This window comes from Panulirus ornatus, chromosome 68, assembly GCF_036320965.1.
Source record: "Panulirus ornatus isolate Po-2019 chromosome 68, ASM3632096v1, whole genome shotgun sequence".
Lineage (NCBI taxonomy): Eukaryota > Metazoa > Arthropoda > Malacostraca > Decapoda > Palinuridae > Panulirus > Panulirus ornatus.
In genome coordinates this window covers 6,370,096-6,397,043 of record NC_092291.1, presented here as the reverse complement: position 1 = coordinate 6,397,043, position 26,948 = coordinate 6,370,096, and the positions used below count along the sequence as shown (strand labels likewise).

Genomic DNA, 26,948 nt, shown 5'->3' with positions numbered 1-26,948 from the left:
GGACCCTTTTTATGTGGTTCCTGCGGTGAAAAAAAAAGTCAGGCACATCCAGCAGCTGGTGTTCCTGTATTTCACCTGCTGGTGGCAGAAACATTGGCAAGAAACCATTTTTGATGAAGGTTTGTGTCCAGTGGTCCTAACCTCATCAGTAGACTTCAAGTCATTGGTAAATGTGTTGCTGGTGGACTTCATTAGTGAAGACCTTTCCAACTCAAAGAAGCCCACCTTACTGTGCTCCCAGGTGGAATACAGCCTTGAGGTGCAAAAGGCGTGTGTTTTGATTTATAGATGTAAGCTGTGAAATATGTTCAGTATTTATAGACTGATAAAGAAGGTGTCATTATTTATGGATTGAGAAGGAAGGTGTCTGAGATAAAAATATTTTTATATTCAATAAAGGAATGCATAAGTAGGTCAGTTGTTGTTTGCTGATGATGTAGCACTAGTGGCAGATTTGAGTGAAAAGCTGTAGAGGTTGCTGGCTGAGTTTGGAAGAGTGTGTAAAAGAGAGAGTTGAAATTGAATGTGAGTTGGAGCAGGATTATTAGGTTTGGTAGGGTTGAAGGATGGGTTGGTTTGTATGTGAGTTTAAGTGGATAAAGGATAGAGGGAGTAAGTTGTTTTAGATATCTGGGAGTGAATGGACCCATGGAAGCAGAAGCAGTTCGTGGGATGGGGGTTCTGGGAGTGCTGATGAATGTGTGAGAAGAGAGAATGTTATCTGGGAGGGTAAGAATGGGTATGTTTGAGGGAATGATGGTCCCAACAATATTAAATGGGTGTAAGGCATGGGCTGTGAATGGGGCTGTACAAAGGAGGTTGGATTTGTTGGAAGTGAAGTGTTTGAGGACAGTATTTAGCACGAAATGGTTTCATTGAGTTAGTAATGAAAGGATGAGAGAGATGTGTGGTAATAAGTTTTGTGTTGTTGGTTGGGGGTTGGTTGCTGAAGTAGTATGGACATGTGGAAGGAGTGAATAGGGAGAGGCTGACAAAGAGGATATGTGTGTCGGAAGTGAAGGAAGCAAGGAGAACAGAAAGACCAAGTTAGGGGTAGGGGATGTAGTGAAGGATGAAGGAGATTTTGAATGATTGGAGCCTGAGGATGCGGGAGGGTGAAGGGCTTGCCTGGGATGGAGTGAGTTAGATCTCTGTGGTATGGTGGGGTCAACTTGCTGTCAATGGACTGAACCAGGGCATGTGAAGTGTCTTGGGCAAAGCACGGAAAGGTTGTGGATAGGGTGCTGTGGATTTGGTTCATTGCACTTGCCAGCTTGAGAATGGATGCGTGTGGATGTAGTCTTTCTTTGTCTGTCCTTGGCGCTACCTTGCTAAGCGAGAAATGGCAATCAGATATGGAAAAAAAAGTAGTTCAGATGGAGGAAGGTGGAAGCAGTATTGTCTTATAACCATGTTACTTTTTGACATTCTCACTGATGGAGCTGTGAGAGAGGTCATGTTAGAAGTAGAGCAAAAATTGTACAGGGATAGAAAGGAATATGAAAATGGTGATTTTGCATGCATAATATTGTACTTGATTAATGATTAAGCCAAAAAACTGGAGGACACTGTAAGGGATCATAGAAGGTATTAAAAAGTGGAAGTTGAGAGAGAAAGCACAGAGTATGATTGTGGTGCTAAAGAAAATATGCCTTGAGATTCTTTTGGAGAAGCTTTACCTTGGTACTTTACATGCATTTGCAGCACTAGAACTTGCACAGTGTTTTCCAGATATGGTGGGTAAAAGATTTTTTTTTTTTTTTTTTTTTTGCTTTGTCGCTGTCTCCCGCGTTTGCGAGGTAGCGCAAGGAAACAGACGAAAGAAATGGCCCAACCCACCCCCATACACATGTATATACATACGTCCACACACGCAAATATACATACCTACACAGCTTTCCATGGTTTACCCCAGACGCTTCACATGCCCTAATTCAATCCACTGACAGCACGTCAACCCCGGTATACCACATCGATCCAATTCACTCTATTCCTTGCCCTCCTTTCACCCTCCTACATGTTCAGGCCCCGATCACACAAAATCTTTTTCACTCCATCTTTCCACCTCCAATTTGGTCTCCCACTTCTCCTCGTTCCCTCCACCTCCGACACATATATCCTCTTGGTCAATCTTTCCTCACTCATTCTCTCCATGTCCCCAAACCATTTCAAAACACCCTCTTCTGCTCTCTCAACCACGCTCTTTATTTCCACACATCTCTCTTACCCTTACGTTACTTACTCGATCAAACCACCTCACACCACACATTGTCCTTGGACATCTCATTTCCAGCACATCCATCCTCCTGCGCACAATTCTATCCATAGCCCACGCCTCGCAACCATACAACATTGTTGGAACCACTATTCCTTCAAACATACCCATTTTTGCTTTCCGAGATAATGTTCTCGACTTCCACACATTCTTCAAGGCTCCCAGGATTTTCGCCCCCTCCCCCACCCTATGATCCACTTCCGCTTCCATGGTTCCATCCGCTGCCAGATCCACTCCCAGATATCTAAAACACTTCCTCCAGTTTTGCTCCATTCAAACTTACCTCCCAATTGACTTGACCCTCAACCCTTCTGTACCTAATAACCTTGCTCTTATTCACATTTACTCTTAACTTTCTTCTTTCACACACTTTACCAAACTCAGTCACCAGCTTCTGCAGTTTCTCACATGAATCAGCCACCAGCGCTGTATCATCAGCGAACAACAACTGACTCACTTCCCAAGCTCTCTCATCCCCAACAGACTTCATACTTGCCCCTCTTTCCAAAACTCTTGCATTCACCTCCCTAACAACCCCATCCATAAACAAATTAAACAACCATGGAGACATCACACACCCCTGCCGCAAACCTACATTCACTGAGAACCAATCACTTTCCTCTCTTCCTACACGTACACATGCCTTACATCCTCGATAAAAACTTTTCACTGCTTTTAACAACTTGCCTCCCACACCATATATTCTTAATACCCTCCACAGAGCATCTCTATCAACTCTATCATATGCCTTCTCCAGATCCATAAATGCTACATACAAATCCATTTGCTTTTCTAAGTATTTCTCGCATACATTCTCCAAAGCAAACACCTGATCCACACATCCTCTACCACAATAGGCACAATAATATCAAAAACTTGGTGAGTCAGCAAGGGTGCATTCACATTGTGAGCATAGTAAAATTTTTACTATACTAATAGAGGAGATTTCTCGGCATTGATTGTATGTGAGCATATGTGTATGGCCCTGATTGGCCAAGTGAGTATAAGCAAATAGAGTTCCTCTCAATGTGTTGTGACTGTTCGGACTCATGACTTTAGGCTTCTTTTATGGGTTTTCATTGTTTTTTTTAGTAAAACTTAGAGCTCCAAAACAAAACAGCATTTTTAGGGGTAGCATTTATTGGGGTACTAGTGTATTAGCAGTTAGAACAGAATTATTTTTATGTGTGTATCTTCAGGTGGCACTGGAGGGTAAAATCTCAAAGTCATCTGTGATGTCAGCCATGACCCAAGGAGAAAAACCTGCAGGAGACCTCATCCCATGGACCATCAGCAATCAGTTTCAGAATTATGATTTCCCACAGTTATCTGGGGTGCGCATTGTTCGCATTGCAACCCATCCTAATTTACAAGGAGTGAGTGTAATACTAACTCATAAGAATAGAAAAAGAATTTAGTATTTATATCCAGTTTTTAAAGTAAAAGGTATCTAACAGATATTCAGCAAGTTATGTATTTTTATATCCAGATGATTTACCACACTGTATTCTATCTGTCTATCTATTTTTCTGAAGTCCTTTCCCTTCTGGAGCTCCCTCAAGATGTTAAACTGATTGGACAATAATTTTGGGAAAGTGATTTATGACTATTTGAAAATGGTGTTATGTTAGCAAGCCTCCATTCCTGTGGAACTTTCCCCATAGCAAGTGACTTATTGAAAATAGCAATCAAGGGTTTAACTATCTAATTTTTCACCTTTCATTGCCCTCGGATAAAACTTATCTGGGCCTGCTGTTTTATTTATTTTTGTTTCATTTAGTTTTGGTACTACTTCTTAACCTCTTATGTCAAAGTGTCACAGCATTTTTTTCCTCTCTTAGTGTTGAAACTGGATGCTGGATATGATCTGTATATTCAGTTGTAAATATTTATTATATTTTTATTTTGCTTTGTCGCTGTCTCCCACGTCTGCGAGGTAGCGCAAGGAAACAGACGAAAGAAATGGCCCAACCCACCCCCATACACATGTATATACATACACGTCGACACACGCAAATGTGCATACCTATACATCTCAATGTACATATATATATACACACACAGACACATACATATATACACATGCACACAATTCACACTGTCTGCCTTTATTCATTCCTGTCGCCACCTCGCCACAAATGGAATACATCCCCCTCCCCCGCATGTGTGCGAGGTAGCGCTAGGAAAAGGCAACAAAGGCCCCATTCGTTCACACTCAGTCTCTAGCTGTCATGCAATAAAGCCCGAAACCACAGCTCCCTTTCTGCATCCAGGCCCCACAGAACTTTCCATGGTTTACCCCAGACACTTCACATGCCCTGATTCAATCCATTGACAGCACATCGATCCAATTCACTCTATTCCTTGCCCTCCTTTCACCCTCCTACATGTTCAGGCCCCGATCACACAAAATCTTTTTCACTCCATCTTTCCACCTCCAATTTGGTCTCCCACTTCTCCTCGTTCCCTCCACCTCCGACACATATATCCTCTTGGTCAATCTTTCCTCACTCATTCTCTCCATGTCCCCAAACCATTTCAAAACACCCTCTTCTGCTCTCTCAACCACGCTCTTTATTTCCACACATCTCTCTTACCCTTACGTTACTTACTCGATCAAACCACCTCACACCACACATTGTCCTTGGACATCTCATTTCCAGCACATCCATCCTCCTGCGCACAATTCTATCCATAGCCCACGCCTCGCAACCATACAACATTGTTGGAACCACTATTCCTTCAAACATACCCATTTTTGCTTTCCGAGATAATGTTCTCGACTTCCACACATTCTTCAAGGCTCCCAGGATTTTCGCCCCCTCCCCCACCCTATGATCCACTTCCGCTTCCATGGTTCCATCCGCTGCCAGATCCACTCCCAGATATCTAAAACACTTCCTCCAGTTTTGCTCCATTCAAACTTACCTCCCAATTGACTTGACCCTCAACCCTTCTGTACCTAATAACCTTGCTCTTATTCACATTTACTCTTAACTTTCTTCTTTCACACACTTTACCAAACTCAGTCACCAGCTTCTGCAGTTTCTCACATGAATCAGCCACCAGCGCTGTATCATCAGCGAACAACAACTGACTCACTTCCCAAGCTCTCTCATCCCCAACAGACTTCATACTTGCCCCTCTTTCCAAAACTCTTGCATTCACCTCCCTAACAACCCCATCCATAAACAAATTAAACAACCATGGAGACATCACACACCCCTGCCGCAAACCTACATTCACTGAGAACCAATCACTTTCCTCTCTTCCTACACGTACACATGCCTTACATCCTCGATAAAAACTTTTCACTGCTTTTAACAACTTGCCTCCCACACCATATATTCTTAATACCCTCCACAGAGCATCTCTATCAACTCTATCATATGCCTTCTCCAGATCCATAAATGCTACATACAAATCCATTTGCTTTTCTAAGTATTTCTCGCATACATTCTCCAAAGCAAACACCTGATCCACACATCCTCTACCACAATAGGCACAATAATATCAAAAACTTGGTGAGTCAGCAAGGGTGCATTCACATTGTGAGCATAGTAAAATTTTTACTATACTAATAGAGGAGATTTCTCGGCATTGATTGTATGTGAGCATATGTGTATGGCCCTGATTGGCCAAGTGAGTATAAGCAAATAGAGTTCCTCTCAATGTGTTGTGACTGTTCGGACTCATGACTTTAGGCTTCTTTTATGGGTTTTCATTGTTTTTTTTAGTAAAACTTAGAGCTCCAAAACAAAACAGCATTTTTAGGGGTAGCATTTATTGGGGTACTAGTGTATTAGCAGTTAGAACAGAATTATTTTTATGTGTGTATCTTCAGGTGGCACTGGAGGGTAAAATCTCAAAGTCATCTGTGATGTCAGCCATGACCCAAGGAGAAAAACCTGCAGGAGACCTCATCCCATGGACCATCAGCAATCAGTTTCAGAATTATGATTTCCCACAGTTATCTGGGGTGCGCATTGTTCGCATTGCAACCCATCCTAATTTACAAGGAGTGAGTGTAATACTAACTCATAAGAATAGAAAAAGAATTTAGTATTTATATCCAGTTTTTAAAGTAAAAGGTATCTAACAGATATTCAGCAAGTTATGTATTTTTATATCCAGATGATTTACCACACTGTATTCTATCTGTCTATCTATTTTTCTGAAGTCCTTTCCCTTCTGGAGCTCCCTCAAGATGTTAAACTGATTGGACAATAATTTTGGGAAAGTGATTTATGACTATTTGAAAATGGTGTTATGTTAGCAAGCCTCCATTCCTGTGGAACTTTCCCCATAGCAAGTGACTTATTGAAAATAGCAATCAAGGGTTTAACTATCTAATTTTTCACCTTTCATTGCCCTCGGATAAAACTTATCTGGGCCTGCTGTTTTATTTATTTTTGTTTCATTTAGTTTTGGTACTACTTCTTAACCTCTTATGTCAAAGTGTCACAGCATTTTTTTCCTCTCTTAGTGTTGAAACTGGATGCTGGATATGATCTGTATATTCAGTTGTAAATATTTATTATATTTTTATTTTGCTTTGTCGCTGTCTCCCACGTCTGCGAGGTAGCGCAAGGAAACAGACGAAAGAAATGGCCCAACCCACCCCCATACACATGTATATACATACACGTCGACACACGCAAATGTGCATACCTATACATCTCAATGTACATATATATATACACACACAGACACATACATATATACACATGCACACAATTCACACTGTCTGCCTTTATTCATTCCTGTCGCCACCTCGCCACAAATGGAATACATCCCCCTCCCCCGCATGTGTGCGAGGTAGCGCTAGGAAAAGGCAACAAAGGCCCCATTCGTTCACACTCAGTCTCTAGCTGTCATGCAATAAAGCCCGAAACCACAGCTCCCTTTCCGCATCCAGGCCCCACAGAACTTTCCATGGTTTACCCCAGACACTTCACATGCCCTGATTCAATCCATTGACAGCACATCGATCCAATTCACTCTATTCCTTGCCCGCCTTTCACCCTCCTGCATGTTCAGGCCCCGATCACACAAAATCTTTTTCACTCCATCTTTCCACCTCCAATTTGGTCTCCCACTTCTCCTCGTTCCCTCCACCTCTGACACATATATCCTCTTGGTCAATCTTTCCTCACTCATTCTCTCCATGTGCCCAAACCATTTCAAAACACCCTCTTCTGCTCTCTCAACCACGCTCTTTTTATTTCCACACATCTCTCGTACCCTTACGTTACTTACTCGATCAAACCACCTCACACCACATATTGTCGTCAAACATCTCATTTCCAGCACATCCACCCTCCTGCGCACAACTCTATCCATAGCCCACGCCTCACAACCATACAACATTGTTGGAACCACTATTCCTTCAAACATAGCCATTTTTGCTTTCCAAGATAATGTTCTCGACTTCCACACATTCTTCAAGGCTCCCAGGATTTTCGCCCCCTCCCCCACCCTATGATTCACTACCGCTTCCATGGTTCCATCCGCTGCCAGATCCACTCCCAGATATCTAAAACACTTTACTTCCTGCAGTTTTTCTCCATTCAAACTTACCTCCCAATTGACTTGACCCTCAACCCTACTGTACCTAATAACCTTGCTCTTATTCACATTTACTCTTAACTTTCTTCTTTCACACACTTTACCAAACTCAGTCACCAGCTTCTGCAGTTTCTCACATGAATCAGCCACCAGCACTGTATCATCAGCGAACATCAACTGACTCACTTCCCAAGCTCTCTCATCCCCAACAGACTTCATACTTGCCCCTCTTTCAAAAACTCTTGCATTCACCTCCCTAACAACCCCATCCATAAACACATTAAACAACCATGGAGACATCACACACCCCTGCCGCAAACCTACATTCACTGAGAACCAATCACTTTCCTCTCTTCCTACACGTACACATGCCTTACATCCTCGATAAAAACTTTTCACTGCTTCTAACAACTTGCCTCCCACACCATATATCCTTAGTACCTTCCACAGAGCATCTCTATCAACTCTATCATATGCCTTCTGCAAATCCATAAATGCTAATACAGATGTATTTACAGATGTAAATACAGATGCAAAAAATCATTTAAAAGCTTTGCAATGTCTTCTTTGTTGTGAACCATATCACCAGTTTCAGTTATTGGTGGACCATTTGACTGGGTAATGACCCTCTTGCTTCTAACATATCCATATAAATCCTTTGAGTTTCTTTTGTTATTTTCAGCAATATACACTTCATACTGACATTTCATTTGACGTATACGTCTCTTAGTTTCTCCATGCAAACTTACAGAATTTGCTCTGTTGTGGTGGTTATTGGTTACAGGCAGTTTTAAGAGTTAACTCATAAGTAATTATCCAACTTCAGCATTGTTGACAAGATCCTCATTTGTAGCGAGAACCGAGTCTTAATATATTCTCATCGCAAGTCATGTTGTCCACTAATTGTCTTAGGGCATAAAAAAATGCAGATTTGTGTACATCACTTCCCAGATTCTTTATTTGTTTAGTTTTTGCACATGCAGAGCTGATTGTAAATCCAGAATTTTTCAGAAGTTATAGATACCTCCAATGATTTCACTTTAAGATGGAAAAAAAAAAGCAGTTCCAGAAATGTTACTTTGATTGAATGTTCTGCTGGTTTATTTTGGCTGTTATCTAAGTAAGTGAGGCAAATGTGGACTGTATTCAGTATTATAAACAAAAGATTGCCTTGAAGGGTTAAGGAGTTATTAAGCAAATGAACACTTAAAGCCAAAGTAGTAGAGCAAAGACAGATGTAAATCAGAAGTATTTGGAATCAGTAAAAGGTCACAGTTATTTCTAAGATTTGTATTTGCTGTAGCATGCATGTTCAGCACTTTTTTATGAATGAAAGCAATACCCATTTGTGAATAGTAGTATGCAGTTTGATGATTATTGATGAACCTTGAAATGGCGGTAGAATCTGTATATGAGAACAGGAAAAAATTGATATTTATGATTTATATCTTTACTTTTCATCAGAAGGGATATGGGAGTCAAGCATTATCACAGCTAAACAACTACTATGCTCAGGCAGCATCCCATGCAGGCTTCACAGATACTCCTACACCAGAGGCAAAACTTTCTTCCTTAGTACAGGATGACCAGGTGAGTTATATATTTAGCTGTCTGAATTGGAGGGTGGGTTGATATCCTAGGGGCATTAAGGCACATTGAGAAGAGAGGTCTGTGTCTACTAGGGCAAAATGTATATGTCTGAAGGTATAGTTTCTGCACCAGTTTTGTGTAGATGTCTTGGGCCTTGAATGTAAAACAAAGGAATAGGTTAGAGTTATTGGAAATGCAATGCCTAAGGCTGATGTGTGGTGTTTGGCAGGGTGATCACAGAAGGAATCACAATGGAAGGTGTGGTAGTAAACAAAGACTGGTTGAGAAAGCTAACAAAAGTGTACTGATATGGTTAGGACATATGGAAAGGATAGCAGAGAAAGACTGACTGAGAGGATTTCCTTGTCAAAAGTGGAGTGAGGAAAGGGGAAAAGGAGACTTTGAAGGAGATAGAAGTATGACTTAAAGGAGGTTTTGGGGTATCAGGGTCTGTACATCCAGGAGAGTGAGGAGCATGCATGGGATAGCATGAATTGGATTGATTTGGCATATGAGAGGCAGCATACTGTTAATGGGCTGAACCAAGGCATAGGGATTGGTGAGGGTAAACCACGCAATAGCATGTGTGGCTTATCTGGGATGGTATGTTCTGGTTTCACTACATTACTTATGATAGCTAGAGAAGGATATGTGCCAATTAGGCCATGTTCATTTCTTCCTGATGCATTCTCAAAAAGATGAGAGAAGCAGTTGGATATACAAACATAATATAGTTGATTTTGTTGATATTGCTGTTAACTTCATGGCAAAGCCTCTGTTGTGAGGAATCAAGTTATAATTTGTCAAAAGAAATGCCTGATGGATTGTTTTAATCACCTAAGTACTGAAAACTTTCACAACATGAGACAATTTTTTTAATGATGTTCAGAGTATAGATAAGCAAAAGTGAATACTGCTGTGCCATATGATGAACAGCTAGACAAACAAAAATAGGCAAATTGGGATCCAGAAACACTTTACAAGGAAATTTGAGGGAATGGAACATTTGAGATATCATGAAATGCTGAAGGAATTCAAATTTTGCAGCCTAGAAAGAAGAGGAGATGGTGCACTATAATCATTGTATGGCAGTTGGAGGTTTAAAGAACAATATACAGGTCCTAACAGCCTTTGAGCAAGACTGAGACTATTAATACCATGGAATTTGCCAAAATTATGTCAGAAATGTACAAGAGTTCAGATAAAAAGATTGAAAGACTGTTTGATGCACTATCAAGTAGAGACATACATAAGACAAGTACAGAAACTTGATTGAAAGCAGTTTCAGACAGACCCAGGTTTGACAGTTATTTAATGTATGTCACAGCAAAAACATTATGGGGTGTACAGTGCAGAATTTCAAGAAGGCACCATAAGTATATATAGAGTCCACAAGACCAACCTGGTTTTGTTGGTTACATGGGTTTGCAGGCTCCAACAGCTTAGTTGTCCGACATCTTATCTCAGTAGCCTGGACTAAGAATGTGCTGCATGGCTGGATGACCTCCAAAAACAGTGCATAGGTATGATGAGAGCTCTGCACTTGCCCTGCCTCATGACAAAATCTTGTCAGATATTTGCAGGTAGGTAGATAGTGGTGTAATAGCATTATAACCTAAGTGATGTTACAGTGATATGTAATGTTTACTAATTTCTTAAGAGTTATACTTCAAGTTTAAAAAATTATTCAGAACTTTAACCATGAGATCCAATTTCTTGTAATGTAGTAGAGAGTATGACATATGTAGGCAGATGAATAAATCATAAGACAAGTTTCATGTATATGCAGGTTGGTCTGTTGGAAGAAAAATTAGGGCCAAATGTACATGCCTTGCCTCTGCTTCAATCATTGTCAGAGCGACCCCCTGAGGCTTTGCACTACATGGGTGTGTCTTATGGTGCAACCCAACAACTTCTTACATTCTGGAAACGTGCTGGCTTTTCTCCAGTGTACCTCAGGTGAGTACAGCTATTCTGTGTGTGTGCATACATTGTTGCTTACCTTTGAGTTATCTTTGTATTATGTTATTGCCTTGGAATTATGAATGCATCAGGGAAACAGTATGAAATGCTTACTTATTAAACATTTCTCTGGCTCTCTTCTTCACGTCTATTGTAAATGTTTGTGTAACTGCACTCTCCTGTATCAGTAGCATCCCCTCATTCTTTCTTAAACTCTCTCTCAAATACATCTTACCTTGGTGTACTTTCCTAACTACTGGCAGATATCTACTATATGGGCACCTTCTTTCAAAATTCTGCATCTATGATTTAGCTTTGAAGATCCATGGTCATCCATCTTTGTTTTAAATTAGCTGAGACAGCATTAGCAACTGAATGCCTTAATCATGGTCATCTCATTAAGACTATATAATTTTTTTGTACATTGCTGCCATTTCCCATGTTAACATGGTAGCGTCAAGAACAGATGACTGACCCTTAGAAAGAAAAATCCTCTTTTGGCCCCCTTCTCTGTTCCTTATTTTGGAAGAGTAAAACAGGTGGGAAGGATACCTAGCTCCACCTTTCCCACCCATTTTTATTGCCTTTTATGACACACAGGGAGTATGTGGGCAGTATTCGTTCTCTCCTACCCCTAGGGATGATATTACACATGACAGCTCCTTTATGGATTTAGCAGATGTGGCCTTTCTTCGTCAGTTTCCTGATGCTACCTCACTGATGCAGCGGGTGGTGATGCTGTTTCCAGTGAGGTGCAGTGGCACCAGGATTAGAGAAAGGCAAGCAAATATATTGATACGTGTACAGATATATATTATTTTTATTTTTATTTTATTATACTCTGTCGCTGTCTTCCGCATTAGCGAGGTAGCACAAGGAAACAGACAAAAGAATGGCCCAACCCACCCACATACACATTTATATACATAAACGTCCACACATGCACATATACATACCTATATATTTCAATGTATACATATATATACATACACAGACATGTACACTATATACACATGTACATAATTCATACTTGCTGCCTTTATTCATTCCCGTTGCCACCCCGCCACACATGAAATGGCACCTCCCTCCCCCCACATGTGCCCGAGGTAGCGCTAGGAAAAGACAACAAAGGCCACATTTGTTCACACTCACTCTCTAGCTGTCATGTGTAATGCACTGAAACCACAGCTCCCTTTCCACATCCAGGCCCCACAAAACTTTCCATGGTTTACCCCAGACACTTCACATGCCCTGGTTCAATCCATTGACAGCATGTTGTCCCTGGTATACTACGTCATTTCAATTCACTCTACTCCTTGCATTCCTTTCACCCTCCTGTATGTTCAGGCCCTGATCGATCAAAATCTTTTTCAATCCATCTTTCTACCTCCAGTTTGGTCTCCTGCTTTTCCTCGTTCCTTCTACCTCTGACACATATATCCCTTTTGTCAATCTTTCCTCACTCATTCTCTCTGTATATCCAGACCATTTCAGCACACCCTCTTCTGCTCTCTCAACCATACTCTTTTTATTTCCATACACCTCTCTTACCCCTTCATTACTTACTTGATCAAACCACCTCACACCTCATATTGTCCTCAAACATTTCATTTCTAACACATCCACCCTTCTCTGTACAACCCTATTTATAGCCCATGCCTCTCAACCGTATGATATCATTGGAACTATTATTCCTCCAAACATACCCATTTTTGCTCTCCAAGATAACATCCTCTCCTTCCACATTCTTCGTCGCACCTAGAACCTTTGCCCCCTCCCCCACCCTGTGACTCACTTCCACTTCCATGGTTCCAATTACTGCTAAGTCCACTCTCAGATATCTAAAATACTTCACTTCCTTTGATTTTTTCCCATTCAGACTTACATCCCAATTTATTTGTCCCTCAACCCTACTGAACCTAATAACCTTGCTCTTATTTACATTTACTCTCAACTTTCTCCTTTTACACACTCTTCCAAACTCAGTCACCAACTTCTGCAGTTTCTCACTCGAATCAGCTGTCAGAACAGTATCATCGGCGAACAATAACTGACTCACTTCCCAAGCCCTCTCATCCCCAACAGACTGCATACTTGCCCCTCTCTTCAAAACTCTTGCATTTACCTCCTTAACCACCCCATCCACAAACAAATTAAACCATAGGAGGAAGAGTGCAAACCTTGTATATTCTGCATGTTATAGAAGGCAACTAAATGGGGTGAAAACATATGGTCATAGATCCTCATGTTTTATTTGTCATCTATCTGTATCTCTGATGTTTTTCCCTCCAGGAACTCCCATCAAGAAGATGGCTTTGGCAAAGAGTCTTCACTTATCCCTGTCCTTATGTGCCTCCCTTGCATGCACCATTCCATGCATTCTTTCACCCTTCTCCCCCCCTCCAGTACTCTTCCATTCTGTTGTCCCATGTTTCAGGCGGTCTTTGTTTCACACGAACCCCTTTGTAACCTCTCCTTGTAAACTCCCAATCTTGCATTCTTTCCACGTGCCCAAACCACTTCAGAGTATTAAGTTTCACCCACTCTAACACTCCACAATTCATTCTCATTGCATTCCATGCCTTATACCCACTTTCATTTCTTTCATCATTTTATGTAGTTCATTCCATCCTCATCCTTTTGTATTTCAGTTTTTGAAAGATGGAACTGAAGGACCCAAGCAAGAGCAGTGCTTATCCTTCTCAAAGGCTCAGGCTGAATTGAACACATGTGCATGGATGTAACCAGGACAAAAAGAAGAGAGAGATGGGTAATATGTTTTGGAAGAGGAACCTGAATGATCTGGCTCTGAGCAAAACTTAGCATATGTGGAAAGGGAAAGAATAGTTTGGGAATGTCCTAGGGGTTGAATTTGTGGGTAGTTTGAGGGATGATCAAAAGGAAGTGGTGTTACTTCCAGTGCAGGAGATCTTTTGGAATGTGGGAGACAGTGTAAAGATGGATGTGGATAATCCAGATTGATGTGGGTGAAAATGATTTTGGATAATGGAAGGGAGTAATTGTTAGTGCTTATCCACCCATCAGTGAGGGGAGTAAGGAAGAGAGACATGTGTTTTGGGGAGTTTAGTATGTGCTTTAGCAATTTTGATGCAAGGGATTGAGAAATAGTGAAAGATATTTGGATGTAAGTTTGGTATGATGTGGCTATTGAGGTTATGGCTAGGGGACATGGGGTGCCCTGTGTGATTGAAATTGACAAACTGCTTGTGGAGTTGTGTGCTGAAAAAGGACATGTGATTGGGAGTACCAGGTTTGAAAAAAAGGACTTATTTATGTGTTGCTTTCCCTACACCTCGAAGCTTTGGAACTCTCTATCCTCTCATGTCTGTTCCAGTATCTATGATCTGGGACATTTTAAAAGGCAGGTTTCTCACTTCCTCTAAAATCTGTAAATACATTCTGTTGTCTCTTCTTTTTCCCTTTTCATTAACTTTTCTATATTTCAGTTAAGGCCCTCCATGATGTGGAGTTTTGTACATGAGTGGAGCCTCCAGTGTAAAAAAAAAAATATATAAGGTGATGGGTGTTAATGATCAGCAGACATTATCAGATTATGAATTAACTAGTATGCTTCAGAAGAGAGACTTATGGATGTAAATCAGCTAAGAGGAGTTGGTAGTGGAAGGTTTGGTTACATCCCAGTGGAGGTGATGTTGAAATTTTTAAGTCTATAGTGAAAAGAAATTGTTGGGAAGAGGGTGATGAAAGTGAGTAGGCATAGAAAAGAGGATCGCGTGAGGAGATACCAGGCGAGATAGGGTGAAGAATGGCAAAAGGTTAAAATAAATGTGATTAGGGGAGTAGGCAAGGAATGTGAGGTATTTAGATAAGCAGTGCCTTCATGTGCAAGAGAAGTGTTCGACATGCAGAAGTGGGGATGTGGGCATGTGAGAGAGGAGTGTTTAGTGGGATAAGGAAGTTCAGTAGTTAGTGAAAGAGAATAGAGATTTGTGTGGGTGTTACCTTCAGGGATGGCATGCAAGTGAGTGGGAATTGAATAAAAGGAAGTGGCAGGTCAGGAGGAAGGTTCGGGGACTGAAAAAGAGGGCAAATGAGAGATGGGGTGAGAGAATATTGGCAGACTTCAGGTAAGATAAGAAAATGCTTTAGAAGGAGGTGAATAGTGTCAGGAGAACAAGAGAACAAATGGAAGCAGATGGGGAAGTGATAACAGGCAAAGAAGAGGTGATGGGTAAGGGAGAGAGTATTTTAATGGGCTGTCGAATATGTTAGATGAGTGAGAAGCAGATGTAGGATGTTTAAGTTGTGGAGGTATGTGAAGCAAGTAAGTCATGGTGAGTAGTTAGGTGAAAAGAGAAGAGAGGGTGAAAGCCTTGTGTGAGATGAATTAATGCAAGTTCCTTGTTTATCAGTTTTTCGTATGAAGCATAGGAATCAGTATGATATACGCATTGTGACCCTGCGCTCAAAAGGATATCATAAAAGCACCCAAAATTTGTTGCACTCTGGAGTGCATTGAATTTACTTCAAGATGCTCTCCTTACCCTTGTATAGGGCCATGATAAAAGTAAATAAAGCAAATAAGTATAGAGAAAACAAGTGAAAATAAAAATAGAATGCTTGTTGTAGTCTTTACTTCTCTGTCTCTGCAGTAGCGTGGCTCTGTGGAACTTCTTGATATGAATAAAGCATTTCAGCATTTTATAATGACGTGTTTTCTCTGTTGCTTACACCAGCCAAGTGTCCAGTAGTGTGACTGGAGAACACACAATGATCATGCTGAAAGTTTTAGGAGAAGGGAAAGAGGCTCGAGCAGAATCCTGGCTGGCAGATCTCTGGTTTGACTACAGAAAGAGACTTATCACTCTTTTAGGGTGTTGTTTCAAGAGCTATGATTGTAAATTTGCTCTTAATGTTCTAACCAACAACATCTACAAGAAAATAAAGGAAGGTATGTACAATTATAGTGCCTATCTTTGTTGATCTGTCTGTGTGTCTTGTGTGTTTGTGTGCTGTTTATGTGTGTATAATATAAATGAATAGACAATTAGATAAAGAATAGTTTATTAAATTCAGGTAGTCATTCAGCTGAAAATATACAGTTGAGGTATTACAGAACTGGGGGTCATAATTGTAACTAGTTGATTAATTAATTATTTTCTATTATTATTATACATAGTTGCTGTTTCCCGTGTCCGCAAGGTAGCACCAGGAAACAGATGAAGAATGGCCCATCCACTCAAATACACATATATATACATAAATTCCCACGTATGCACTTATACATACATTTCTGAGTCCACAGGGAAAATGAAACATGATAAGTTCCCAAGTGCACTTTCGTGTAATAATCACATCATCAGGGGAGACAGGAGAGGAACATAACAGTCAGTTGATATACAATGAAGAGGCATAGCTAGGATGCCATTTGATAAACTTTTTTTTTTTTTTTTCTTTTTTTTTTTTTTTTTTTTTGCCGCTGTCTCCCGCGTTTGTGAGGTAGCGCAAGGAAACAGACGAAAGAAATGGCCCAACCCACCCCCATACACATGTATATACATACGTCCACACACGCAAATATACATACCTACACAGCTTTCCATGGTTTACCCCAGACGCTTCACATGCCCTGATTCAATCCACTGACAGCACGTCAACCCCGGTATACCACATCGATCCAATTCACTCTATTCCTTGCCCTCCTTTCACCCTCCTGCATGTTCAGGCCCCGATCACACAAAATCTTTTTCACTCCATCTTTCCACCTCCAATTTGGTCTCCCACTTCTCGTTCCTTCCACCTCCGACACATATATCCTCTTGGTCAATCTTTCCTCACTCATTCTCTCCATGTGCCCAAACCATGGGTTAAGTCAATTGGGAGGTAAGTTTGAATGGAGAAAAACTGGAGGAAGTAAAGTGTTTTAGATATCTGGGAGTGGATCTGGCAGCGGATGGAACCATGGAAGCGGAAGTGGATCATAGGGTGGGGGAGGGGGCGAAAATCCTGGGAGCCTTGAAGAATGTGTGGAAGTCGAGAACATTATCTCGGAAAGCAAAAATGGGTATGTTTGAAGGAATAGTGGTTCCAACAATGTTGTATGGTTGCGAGGCGTGGGCTATGGATAGAGTTGTGCGCAGGAGGGTGGATGTGCTGGAAATGAGATGTTTTGAGGACAATGTGTGGTGTGAGGTGGTTTGATCGAGTAAGTAACGTAAGGGTAAGAGAGATGTGTGGAAATAAAGAGTGTGGTTGAGAGAGCAGAAGAGGGTGTTTTGAAATGGTTTGGGGACATGGAGAGAATGAGTGAGGAAAGATTGACCAAGAGGATATATGTGTCGGAGGTGGAGGGAACGAGGAGAAGAGGGAGACCAAATTGGAGGTGGAAAGATGGAGTGAGAGAGATTTTGTGTGATCGGGGCCTGAACATGCAGGAGGGTGAGAGGAGGGCAAGGAATAGAGTGAATTGGAGCGATGTGGTATACTGGGGTTGACGTGCTGTCAGTGGATTGAATCAGGGCATGTGAAGCGTCTGGGGTAAACCATGGAAAGCTGTGTAGGTATGTATATTTGCGTGTGTGGACGTGTGTATGTGCATGTGTGTGGGGGTGGGTTGGGCCATTTTCTTTCGTCTGTTTCCTTGCGCTACCTCGCAAACGCGGGAGACAGCGACAAAGCAAAAAAAAAAAAAAAAAAAAATGTGTATACATGTGAAGCGTCTGGGGTAAACCATGGAAAGTTCTGTGGGGCCTGGATGTGGAAAGGGAGCTGTGGTTTTGGTGCATTATTACATGACAGCTAGAGACTGAGTGTGAACGAATGTAGCCTTTGTTGTCTTTTCCTGGCACTACCTCGCGCACATGAGGGGGGAGGAGGTTGTTATTTCATGTGTGGTGGGGTGGCAATGGGAATGAATAAAGGCAGACAGTATGAATAATGTACGTGTATATATGCATATGTCTGTGTTTGTATGTATTTGTATACGTTGAGATGTATAGGTATGTATATTTGCGTGTGTGGACATTATGTATATACATGTGTATGTGGGTGGGTTGGGCCATTCTTTCGTCTGTTTCCTTGCGCTACCTTGCTAACGTGGGAGACAGCAACAAAGCAAAATAAATAAATAAAGCTAATGATTATAAACTCATTATTTTTTATGTGAATTCCCATTTCACTAAAGTACCCATTAGTGAAACCATCACGTTTCTAAGGAGGAAATTGCCCAATCTCAGTCTTGACTTTCCCTTGCCTGTAAAACTTTCATTGACTTTTTGAGCTTTGTGTTTCTAATAGTGTTTTCCAAGATGATGAGGGTAATTTTAGTATACAGAAATATGGTCTTGCCATGGGAAACCCTCTTATTCCGATTCTTAGTAACTTATTTATGGAATATTTTGAGACTGAAATTATATTTTCAATCAGTAATCATCCGAAAGTCCGATTCAGATACGTGGATGATGTGTGGTCCTTGTGGCATCCTCCCAAGATTGTGATGGTTTCTTTAATGAATTAAATAACATCCACCCCACTGTCAAATTCAAGATGGAATGGGAAAAAGAAGGCAAACTGCCCTTTCAATGTCTATCTCCCAACTACCACACTTATCCTCTGTTTTGCTTATTGATGTCCTAATTCTAATTTTCTTTACCTATCTTTGACTGTCAGAATTCATGCCATAAGACTATGGCATCCTTCCACCTACAAACCAAAATCCTCTATCTAGGGGATTTCAGAATTCATCTTAGGGAATGGTTGAATTCCTCCCATATGGATAGTTGGGGGCTCTAGAGTAAATTGTCTCCCACCCTACTCATATTTATGACTGCTGTTCTGAGGCCATCCAGATAAAGGATCAGGCATATTGGACTTGGAAAAACTCACCTTCTTTTGACTCCCAGTTAGCATCTATCTGCCTGTAATTATTGCAAGTAAATTATCCATGAGGCAATCATTTTTTTGTTCATAGGAAGTGCAAAAACCTCTCCTCGTCATCCACTGATTGGTCTTTCTGCTCTTTAGCAAAAGGCACCAAAAACAACTTCTGTAGCTCTACCTTTCCTTTGCCTTTCTGTTCTGATGGTACTATAGCTGTCTCTCGAAAACAAAGCAACTCTCTTTGGTTCCTACTTCTCTAACTCCACCTTGGATGACTCTAACATTCCTTCACCACTGATGCTCCTTCACTTGATCCTACACCCCTCCCTGTAATCTCTTTTTGAATTGTTCAAAAAGTGCTTCTCTCTCTTGACTTGACCAAGGCTTATAGTCCTATGGCATCCATCCCTGTTTACTGAATGAGTGTACCTCTGAACTTGCTCCTTTGCTTGCTCCTCTGTTGCATTTCTGTTTAAAAATCAAAACTTTACCTCCTTGGAAGCTTGCATCAATAACTCCTTCCTCAAGAAGGGTGACCGTTTTAAACCCTTTAACTATCATCCTATTGCTTTGACTTCTACTATTTCCAAAGTCTTTGAATCCCTCCTTATCTCTCATATCCTTAGACATCTTGACTATCACAGTTTTCTCTCTGATTACTAGTTTGGCTCCCTTGAGGCAAAATCCACTGGTGATATTCTTTCCTATCTTACTAATGTCTAGTCATCATCCTGAAAGATTTTGGAGAATCCTGTTTAGTTCCCCTCAACATGTCCAAAGCTTTTGACAGGGTGTGGCATTGGGTTCTCATCACTAAGCTCACATTTTTGGCTTCCCACCCTTACTTTGCTCCCTCATATCCAGCTTCCTCTCTGGCATATCTATCTCCATAGTTGTGGATGGATCTGCCTCCCCACTTTTCTCCATCAACAGTGGTTTCCCTCAAGGCTTTTTCCTGTCCCCTACACTTTTTCTTCTGTTGATCAATGACTCCTCTTTTCCACTGATAACCAAGTGTTCTCATATGCTGATGACTCATCACTACATTTCTCTACATTCTTCAATTCTGCTCCTTCTCTCAGTTAATCTGTATCTCATGTGGTTATTCCATGTTTTTTTTATTATTTTGCTTTGTCGCTGTTTCCCACGTTAGCAAGGTAGCGCAAGGAAACAGACGAAAGATTGGCCCAACCCAACCACATACACATGTATATACATACACGTCCACACACACAAATATACGTACCTATACATCTCAACGTATACATATATATACACACACAGACATATACATATATACATGTGTACATAATTCATACTGTCTGCCTTTATTCATTCCCATCACCACCCCGCCACACATGAAAATAACAACCCCCTCCCCCCTCATGCGTGCGAGGTAGCGCTAGGAAAAGACAACAAAGGCCACATTCGTTCACACTCAGTCTCTAGTTGTCATGTGATAATGCACCGAAACCACAGCTCCCTTTCCCCATCCAGGCCCCACAGAACCTTCCATGGTTTACCCCAGATGCTTCACATGCCCTGGTTCAATCCATTGACAGCACGTTGACCCCAGTATACCAAATCGTTCCAATTCACTCCATTCCTTGCATGCCTTTCACCCTCCTGCATGTTCAGGCCCCGATCACTTAAAATCTTTTTCACTCCATCTTTCCACCTCCAATTTGGTCTCCTACTTCTCCTTGTTCCCTCCACCTCTGACACTTATATTCTCTTGGTCAATCTGGTCAATATGTAATATTTTTGCAGTGTAACTTTAATTTTCCATCAGTACCAAGCATAGCTGAGCTTAATCTACATGTGACCCGTGGAGACTTACAGCGCCTGGAGGAGTTTGTGCGGCATCAGTGTGAGTTACCACTTATTGCTGACATTCTGCCTGCCCTCTCTCATCTGTACTTCCTCAGGAAGATACCTGATTTCAAGCTCAAACCTTTGCAAGCTGTAAGTGCTCAGAAAGGGTAGTTATCTTTTTTTTGGTCAGTTTTATCACATGATAAATACTGTACAAGAAATATATTACTTTCATGTGGATTCCAGAAAGAACAGTAAATTCAGATGCTTTATATATTGCAATGATTAATTCCAAGCATCATTTATTGCCTTTATAACTACCCCCTTTTTCTCTCCACCATTTTTATTTGATATTTAACAAAAAATAAAAATACTTTTATTTCTATGTTGAAACTTACCACTTAGTTGAATGGTTGATGCCATGCCTCAATTAGGTAGGCTCAGGCTGGTTGACAGAATATATATATTCATATATTCATATATATATTCATATATATATTCATAGGGTGGGGGAGGGGGCGAAAATTCTGGGGGCCTTGAAGAATGTGTGGAAGTCGAGAACATTATCTCGGAAAGCAAAAATGGGTATGTTTGAAGGAATAGTGGTTCCAATAATGTTGTATGGTTGCGAGGCGTGGGCTATGGATAGAGTTGTGCGCAGGAGGATGGATGTGCTGGAAATGAGATGTTTGAGGACAATGTGTGGTGTGAGGTGGTTTTGATCGAGTGAGTATTGTAAGGGTAAGAGAGATGTGTGGAAATAAAAAGAGCGTGGTTGAGAGAGCAGATGAGGGTCTTTTGAAGTGGTTTGGGCACATGGAGAGAATGAGTGAGGAAAGATTGACCAAGAGGATATATGTGTCGGAGGTGGAGGGAACGAGGAGAAGAGGGAGACCAAATTGGAGGTGGAAAGATGGAGTGAAAAAGATTTTGTGTGATCGGGGCCTGAACATGCAGGAGGGTGAAAGGAGGGCAAGGAATAGAGTGAATTGGAGCAATGTGGTATACCGGGGTTGACGTGCTGTCAGTGGATTGAATCAAGGCATGTGAAGCGTCTGGGGTAAACCATGGAAAGCTGTGTAGGTATGTATATTTGCGTGTGTGGACGTATGTATATACATGTGTATGGGGGGGGGTTGGGCCATTTCTTTCGTCTGTTTCCTTGCGCTACCTCGCAAACGCGGGAGACCGGTAAAAAAAAAAAAAAAAAAAAAAAATATATATATATATATATATATATATATATATATATATATATTCATACTATTCGTCATTCCCCGCATTAGCAAGGTAGCGTTAAGAACAGAGGACTGGGCCTTTTAGGGATTATCCTCACCTGGCCCCCATCTCTGTTCTTTCTTTTAGGGGAAAAAAATATATATATATATATATATATATATTATATATTACATGAAATCCCTGGGGATAGGGGAGAAAGAATACTTCCCACGTATTCCTTGCGTGTCGTAGAAGGCGACTAAAAGGGGAGGGAGCGGGGGGCTGGACATCCTCCCCTCTTGTTTTTTTTTTTTTTAATTTTCCAAAAAAAGGAACAGAGAAGGGGGCCAGGTGAGGATGTTCCCTCAGAGGCCCAGTCCTCTGTTCTTAACGCTACCTTGCTGATGCGGGAAATGGCGAATAGTTTGAAAAAAAAAAGAAATTACATAACAGCTAGAGACTGAATGTGGCCTTTGTTGTCTTTTCCTAGCGCTACCTCGCGCACATGAGGGGGGGAGGGGGTTGTTATTTCGTGTGGCGAGGTGGCGATGGGAATGAATAAAGGCAGACAGTATGAATTTATGTACATGTGTATATATGTATATGTCTGTGTGTGTATATATATTTATACATTGAGATGTATAGGTATGTATATTTGCATGTGGATGTGTATGTATATACATGTGTATGTGGGTGGGTTGGGCCATTCTTTCGCCTGTTTTCTTGCGCTACCTCGCTAACACGGGAGACAGCGACAAAGCTAAATAAATGAATATATCATTCATCATATTCATTTTGCTTTGTCGCTGTCTCCCATGTTAGCGAGGTAGCGTTAAGAACAGAGGACTGGACCTTTAAGGGAATATCCTCACCTGGTCCCCTTCTCTGTCCCTTCTTTTGGAAAATTAAAAAAAAAAAAACAAGAAATTGGCTAGGCAGTTACCAGATGACCACTTAAATATCAGATGAGCTTTAGGAAAGGAATATCTTCCGAACCATAAAGGTGCTGCATCACTCCATCAGCTTAGCTGTGAATGCAGTAGCTGTAATATAATTTGCTTCAACAGGGCCTGGTTGTTGTAGAAATATAAAAAGTATTGCTATAAATGCAACACATTAGTTTACCCTCATTTATAAGTACAGAAAGCTGTCATGGTATCATTCACAATGTTTCTCAAAAATTTTTGAAAGAGCTCGTAGAATATCTTTGGTGATTTTTGCTTTGGTTTTTAAGGAAACTTGAAAATTGAGTGATGCCTTTTAGGCTGAGCATAGCTCCACAGATTATTATCCAGTTAATCTCAGCCTTATCAACCAGACTTTTTTTTTTTTTTTTTTTTTCATACTTTGTCGCTGTCTCCCGCGTTTGCGAGGTAGCGCAAGGAAACAGACGAAAGAAATGGCCCAACCCCCCCCCCCATAATAATCCCAACATCACAGAGTTATTCTAATTATAGCTGATTTGAAATAGCAATGTGTCAGGCTAAGTCATTTTGTTATAGATGTTTTTCCAATAATCAGGTTTCATCTTTGATGTAATTTTTAATGGGCTTCGGGTCATTTGGTGCTCCCAAACAAGTTTGCATAACCTTGCAGCAGACAAGGTATATCTTATTTTCAGAACTGTACAAGTACTTTAACTCATGTTGTTGATCATGTGTTAAATATTCTAAATTTTTCCTCTTAGGCTGTTTTTACTAGATTGTTAAGGTTATAGGTAGTACAGCTTTTATTGGCTAGGTTTTCAGATGTGTGGAGGAAAGCCATAATGTTTTTAAAAGAGAAGCCATTACTGCCCCATTAGATAGGCACCATGGTATTGGTATCTTTTGTTCTTTCTTAGTCAGTGGTTTATCCTCATGTTCTCTTTTTTAACTTTGTTGAGGGTCCTTTTAAGTCTAACAACAAAGTCTTCCTCTGATTGATCAAGATCAGTTTAAGAATGCTTTAGAGCATGTTGGAAAATGGCTACACAGTAGCTCAGTTTCTTATTTAACCTCTTGTTTAATAGCAAGATTTTGAGGCCTGGGAAATGGATCGAGTTGTGTCAAGTTGCTGATGTGGGTTGCTTGTTACTGGGAAAGAGGCTTTCTAGTCCACTTTTATTTCAAAACTTTGTAGATGAAGGTAGCTTTAGTTTCCTATGCAGTTCTGATCATAGGTCTTAACATTTTTTTGAAGGGCTTTTAGTTCAGCACTAAAAAATTTCACGGTTGAACTGTTAATAAAGTCCATATGTGAGATGAGGCTCCTATCATTAACCCCTAAATGATCCTGCTTGTCACCTGCGCTCATTTTAAGAAGGCTTCCATGATAATATTCATGATCTCTGGTTAAATAGCAATCAGTCCACGTATGTAGTGGTCTTTTGATACCTGCTTTGAAATTCCACTCCATTATCAGCTTCCTGTGGAAGATTGTGTCAAAGGCCCTATGGGCTGGAGTATTTTATAATTAGGCTTTCTGTCTCAACGAACAAGAGAGTGGATATGAGAAGCTTGGCTAAGTAGTTTTTGGGTGGGAATGTGTCTATAGATATCTTTTTCAAAATTAAGCAAATTTCATCCATGAACACTGCTATGTTTGTTCTTACAGGAAAAGATTTTAGTCTTGCACTTGTTCCTCAAGTACCTTGTAAGGAAACTTTTATGCTTAGCTTACAATAAACAAACATACAGAGTAGAAGCTACAGCTTCTTTTAGAAAGGTAGAACAATTAGGACTTTTGCAATTTTTGCTTTTCTGTATTTTTTCTTCCCAGTTGATGTAATTTATAAGGCATTCGATTAAAGAAGATAAATGCCTGTGCAGGTTAACAGTTTTGGAATAAAAAAAGTTTTAAAAGTTCAGGAAGAAAAGGCAATGTTGTCTATGAACAGGCTAAGAAAATATCTTTGAATATTTCTAAGGAAGGATTTTGAGTTCTTTTCTCAAGGGCCCTTTGGAATTCTTTTAGGACTAAGGACTCTGTTTCTTCAGAAAGAAGCCCTGTAAGGGAAAAAAGGAAAGTATTTCCCTTTATTATTATTAGTAGTAGTAGTAGTAATGGTAGTAGTCATTGTAGTAGTAGTATTTTTCAATCGATCTAGAGCCATCAGTTTTAGGAGAATTTCTTCTGAGTAGTTCAGTGAGTCAGGAATCACCTCCAAGAATCCTTGAACTCTTGAAAATTTGCAAATAGCATATTTTGTATGTTATAATGGGGTCTGATAAGGTTATGGAAATAAGCTCATTTGCTTCAGCTGTTGCATATATGGCACAAGATTTTTCTTTCTTCGTTGTGGCTGTTGCAGCCACTGCCAGAATTCTTGAATTTCCCCTACACAAGGTGAAATGTAAAGACATCAGTGCTTGTGGTATCATCTCGGACGTTGTTGCCCAACACTGCAGCATGTATTTTTTTCTTACACTGATCAGTTTATGCAAAAATATCGAGAGGCCTGTTTAAGATGTTTGCATCTCAGCCTGCAGTTATTTGTTAAGGTGTAAGATTCCTACAAAAGAACAGAGATTATATATTTGACTAAACACTTTTGATATCACACATCTCACTATTGATCCAATCTTGGAAAAATTCTGTGGAACCTTATCCTTTGAGCTCAAATATTTTCCTGTTCTTGCAGAAGAATTTTAGAAGAACATTTGTTTGTTCTTCCAGGTCTCTCTAAGCATTTATCAGGAAGTTCCATTTCGAGTTTGATCAGGAAAGTGGTTCTTTCACAATCAGATTTTTTTTTGTGGAGCCCTTGGCTTTTGTAGAGAACCATTTTCATTGGATGGGTCAACAGATGGGGGCTCTGGCATTTGACAGATACCTTTGTTTAGCAGTACCCTCATGTAGATATGTTTGACCTTCCTTTTGTAGCTTTGAGGATGATACTTTCATAAAAAAGATGGTCCAGATGAGGATTACTTGTCACTTAGGGTAGCTCCTTTCTAGTCCATAGGTTTTTCTTTAAATCCCTTCTTTTTTCTGATAGTATACTCAGATGCTCCTAGGGCTCAATCTGCATGTGAGAATTGTATATTTTGAGCAGTGAAAAAGTGTTTCTTTATGTTAGACAGAAACCTCTTAGCATTGATTCAGTGTCCTTACCTTCTCTCTCCCCTTTCCTATTATAAAAACTATATCTTGATTTTTGACTGTAACTGGTTCAATGTACAGACACCAGTAGTCAGTAAATGAATAGGATTGCATTGTGGCTTAGCACTACTTCATGTTCACATTTTTTCTGTTGACCTGGGCATGTTACTGCATGTGCATCAAGCCCAGTGAAGGTGCATTTGCCAATCTCATATTTTTAAGAGTTGAAGGGGGTAACTTCTCATGAATACACCTCAGTTTGTAGGGAACATTGGTCAATGGTGGTTTTAATCCCCCACCAAACAAGTAGTCTCTCAGCTGCTTATAGTGCTCTGTCTCTCTACATTTTTGTTCTGAAGTAAAACTGTAAATAACGCTGCACTTAGGAAATTTTTTAAGAATTTTACAATTCCTTTGTAGCTTTCCATCTTGTATGTAACATGAGCCAGATGATTGGTGGGATTTTTTTTTTTTTTTAAGGAATATTGATATTAAGCATAGAGTTTTCTTTTATATAAAGAGCCTCTTATGTCAGTTGGTCATGTAGGGTATATCTTGCGTGGGCCCCACTCATCAG

General features: G+C 40.5%; 1 protein-coding gene across 4 annotated transcripts in view; it reads left to right on the top strand.

Moving 5' to 3' along the window:
* The window catches only part of l(1)G0020 (RNA cytidine acetyltransferase l(1)G0020), a 62,139-nt gene that overhangs the window by 21,484 nt on the left and 13,707 nt on the right, over positions 1-26,948 (top strand). For 3 of the 4 annotated variants that reach the window (XM_071659654.1, XM_071659653.1, XM_071659655.1), the window contains 5 exons: positions 3,475-3,651; positions 9,308-9,433; positions 11,223-11,392; positions 16,114-16,328; positions 21,048-21,220. In XM_071659654.1, the coding sequence (XP_071515755.1) occupies positions 3,475-3,651; positions 9,308-9,433; positions 11,223-11,392; positions 16,114-16,328; positions 21,048-21,220 (861 nt within the window). The remainder of the gene's footprint in view (positions 1-3,474; positions 3,652-9,307; positions 9,434-11,222; positions 11,393-16,113; positions 16,329-21,047; positions 21,221-26,948) is intronic. The other variant, XM_071659656.1, reaches the window with a different exon arrangement.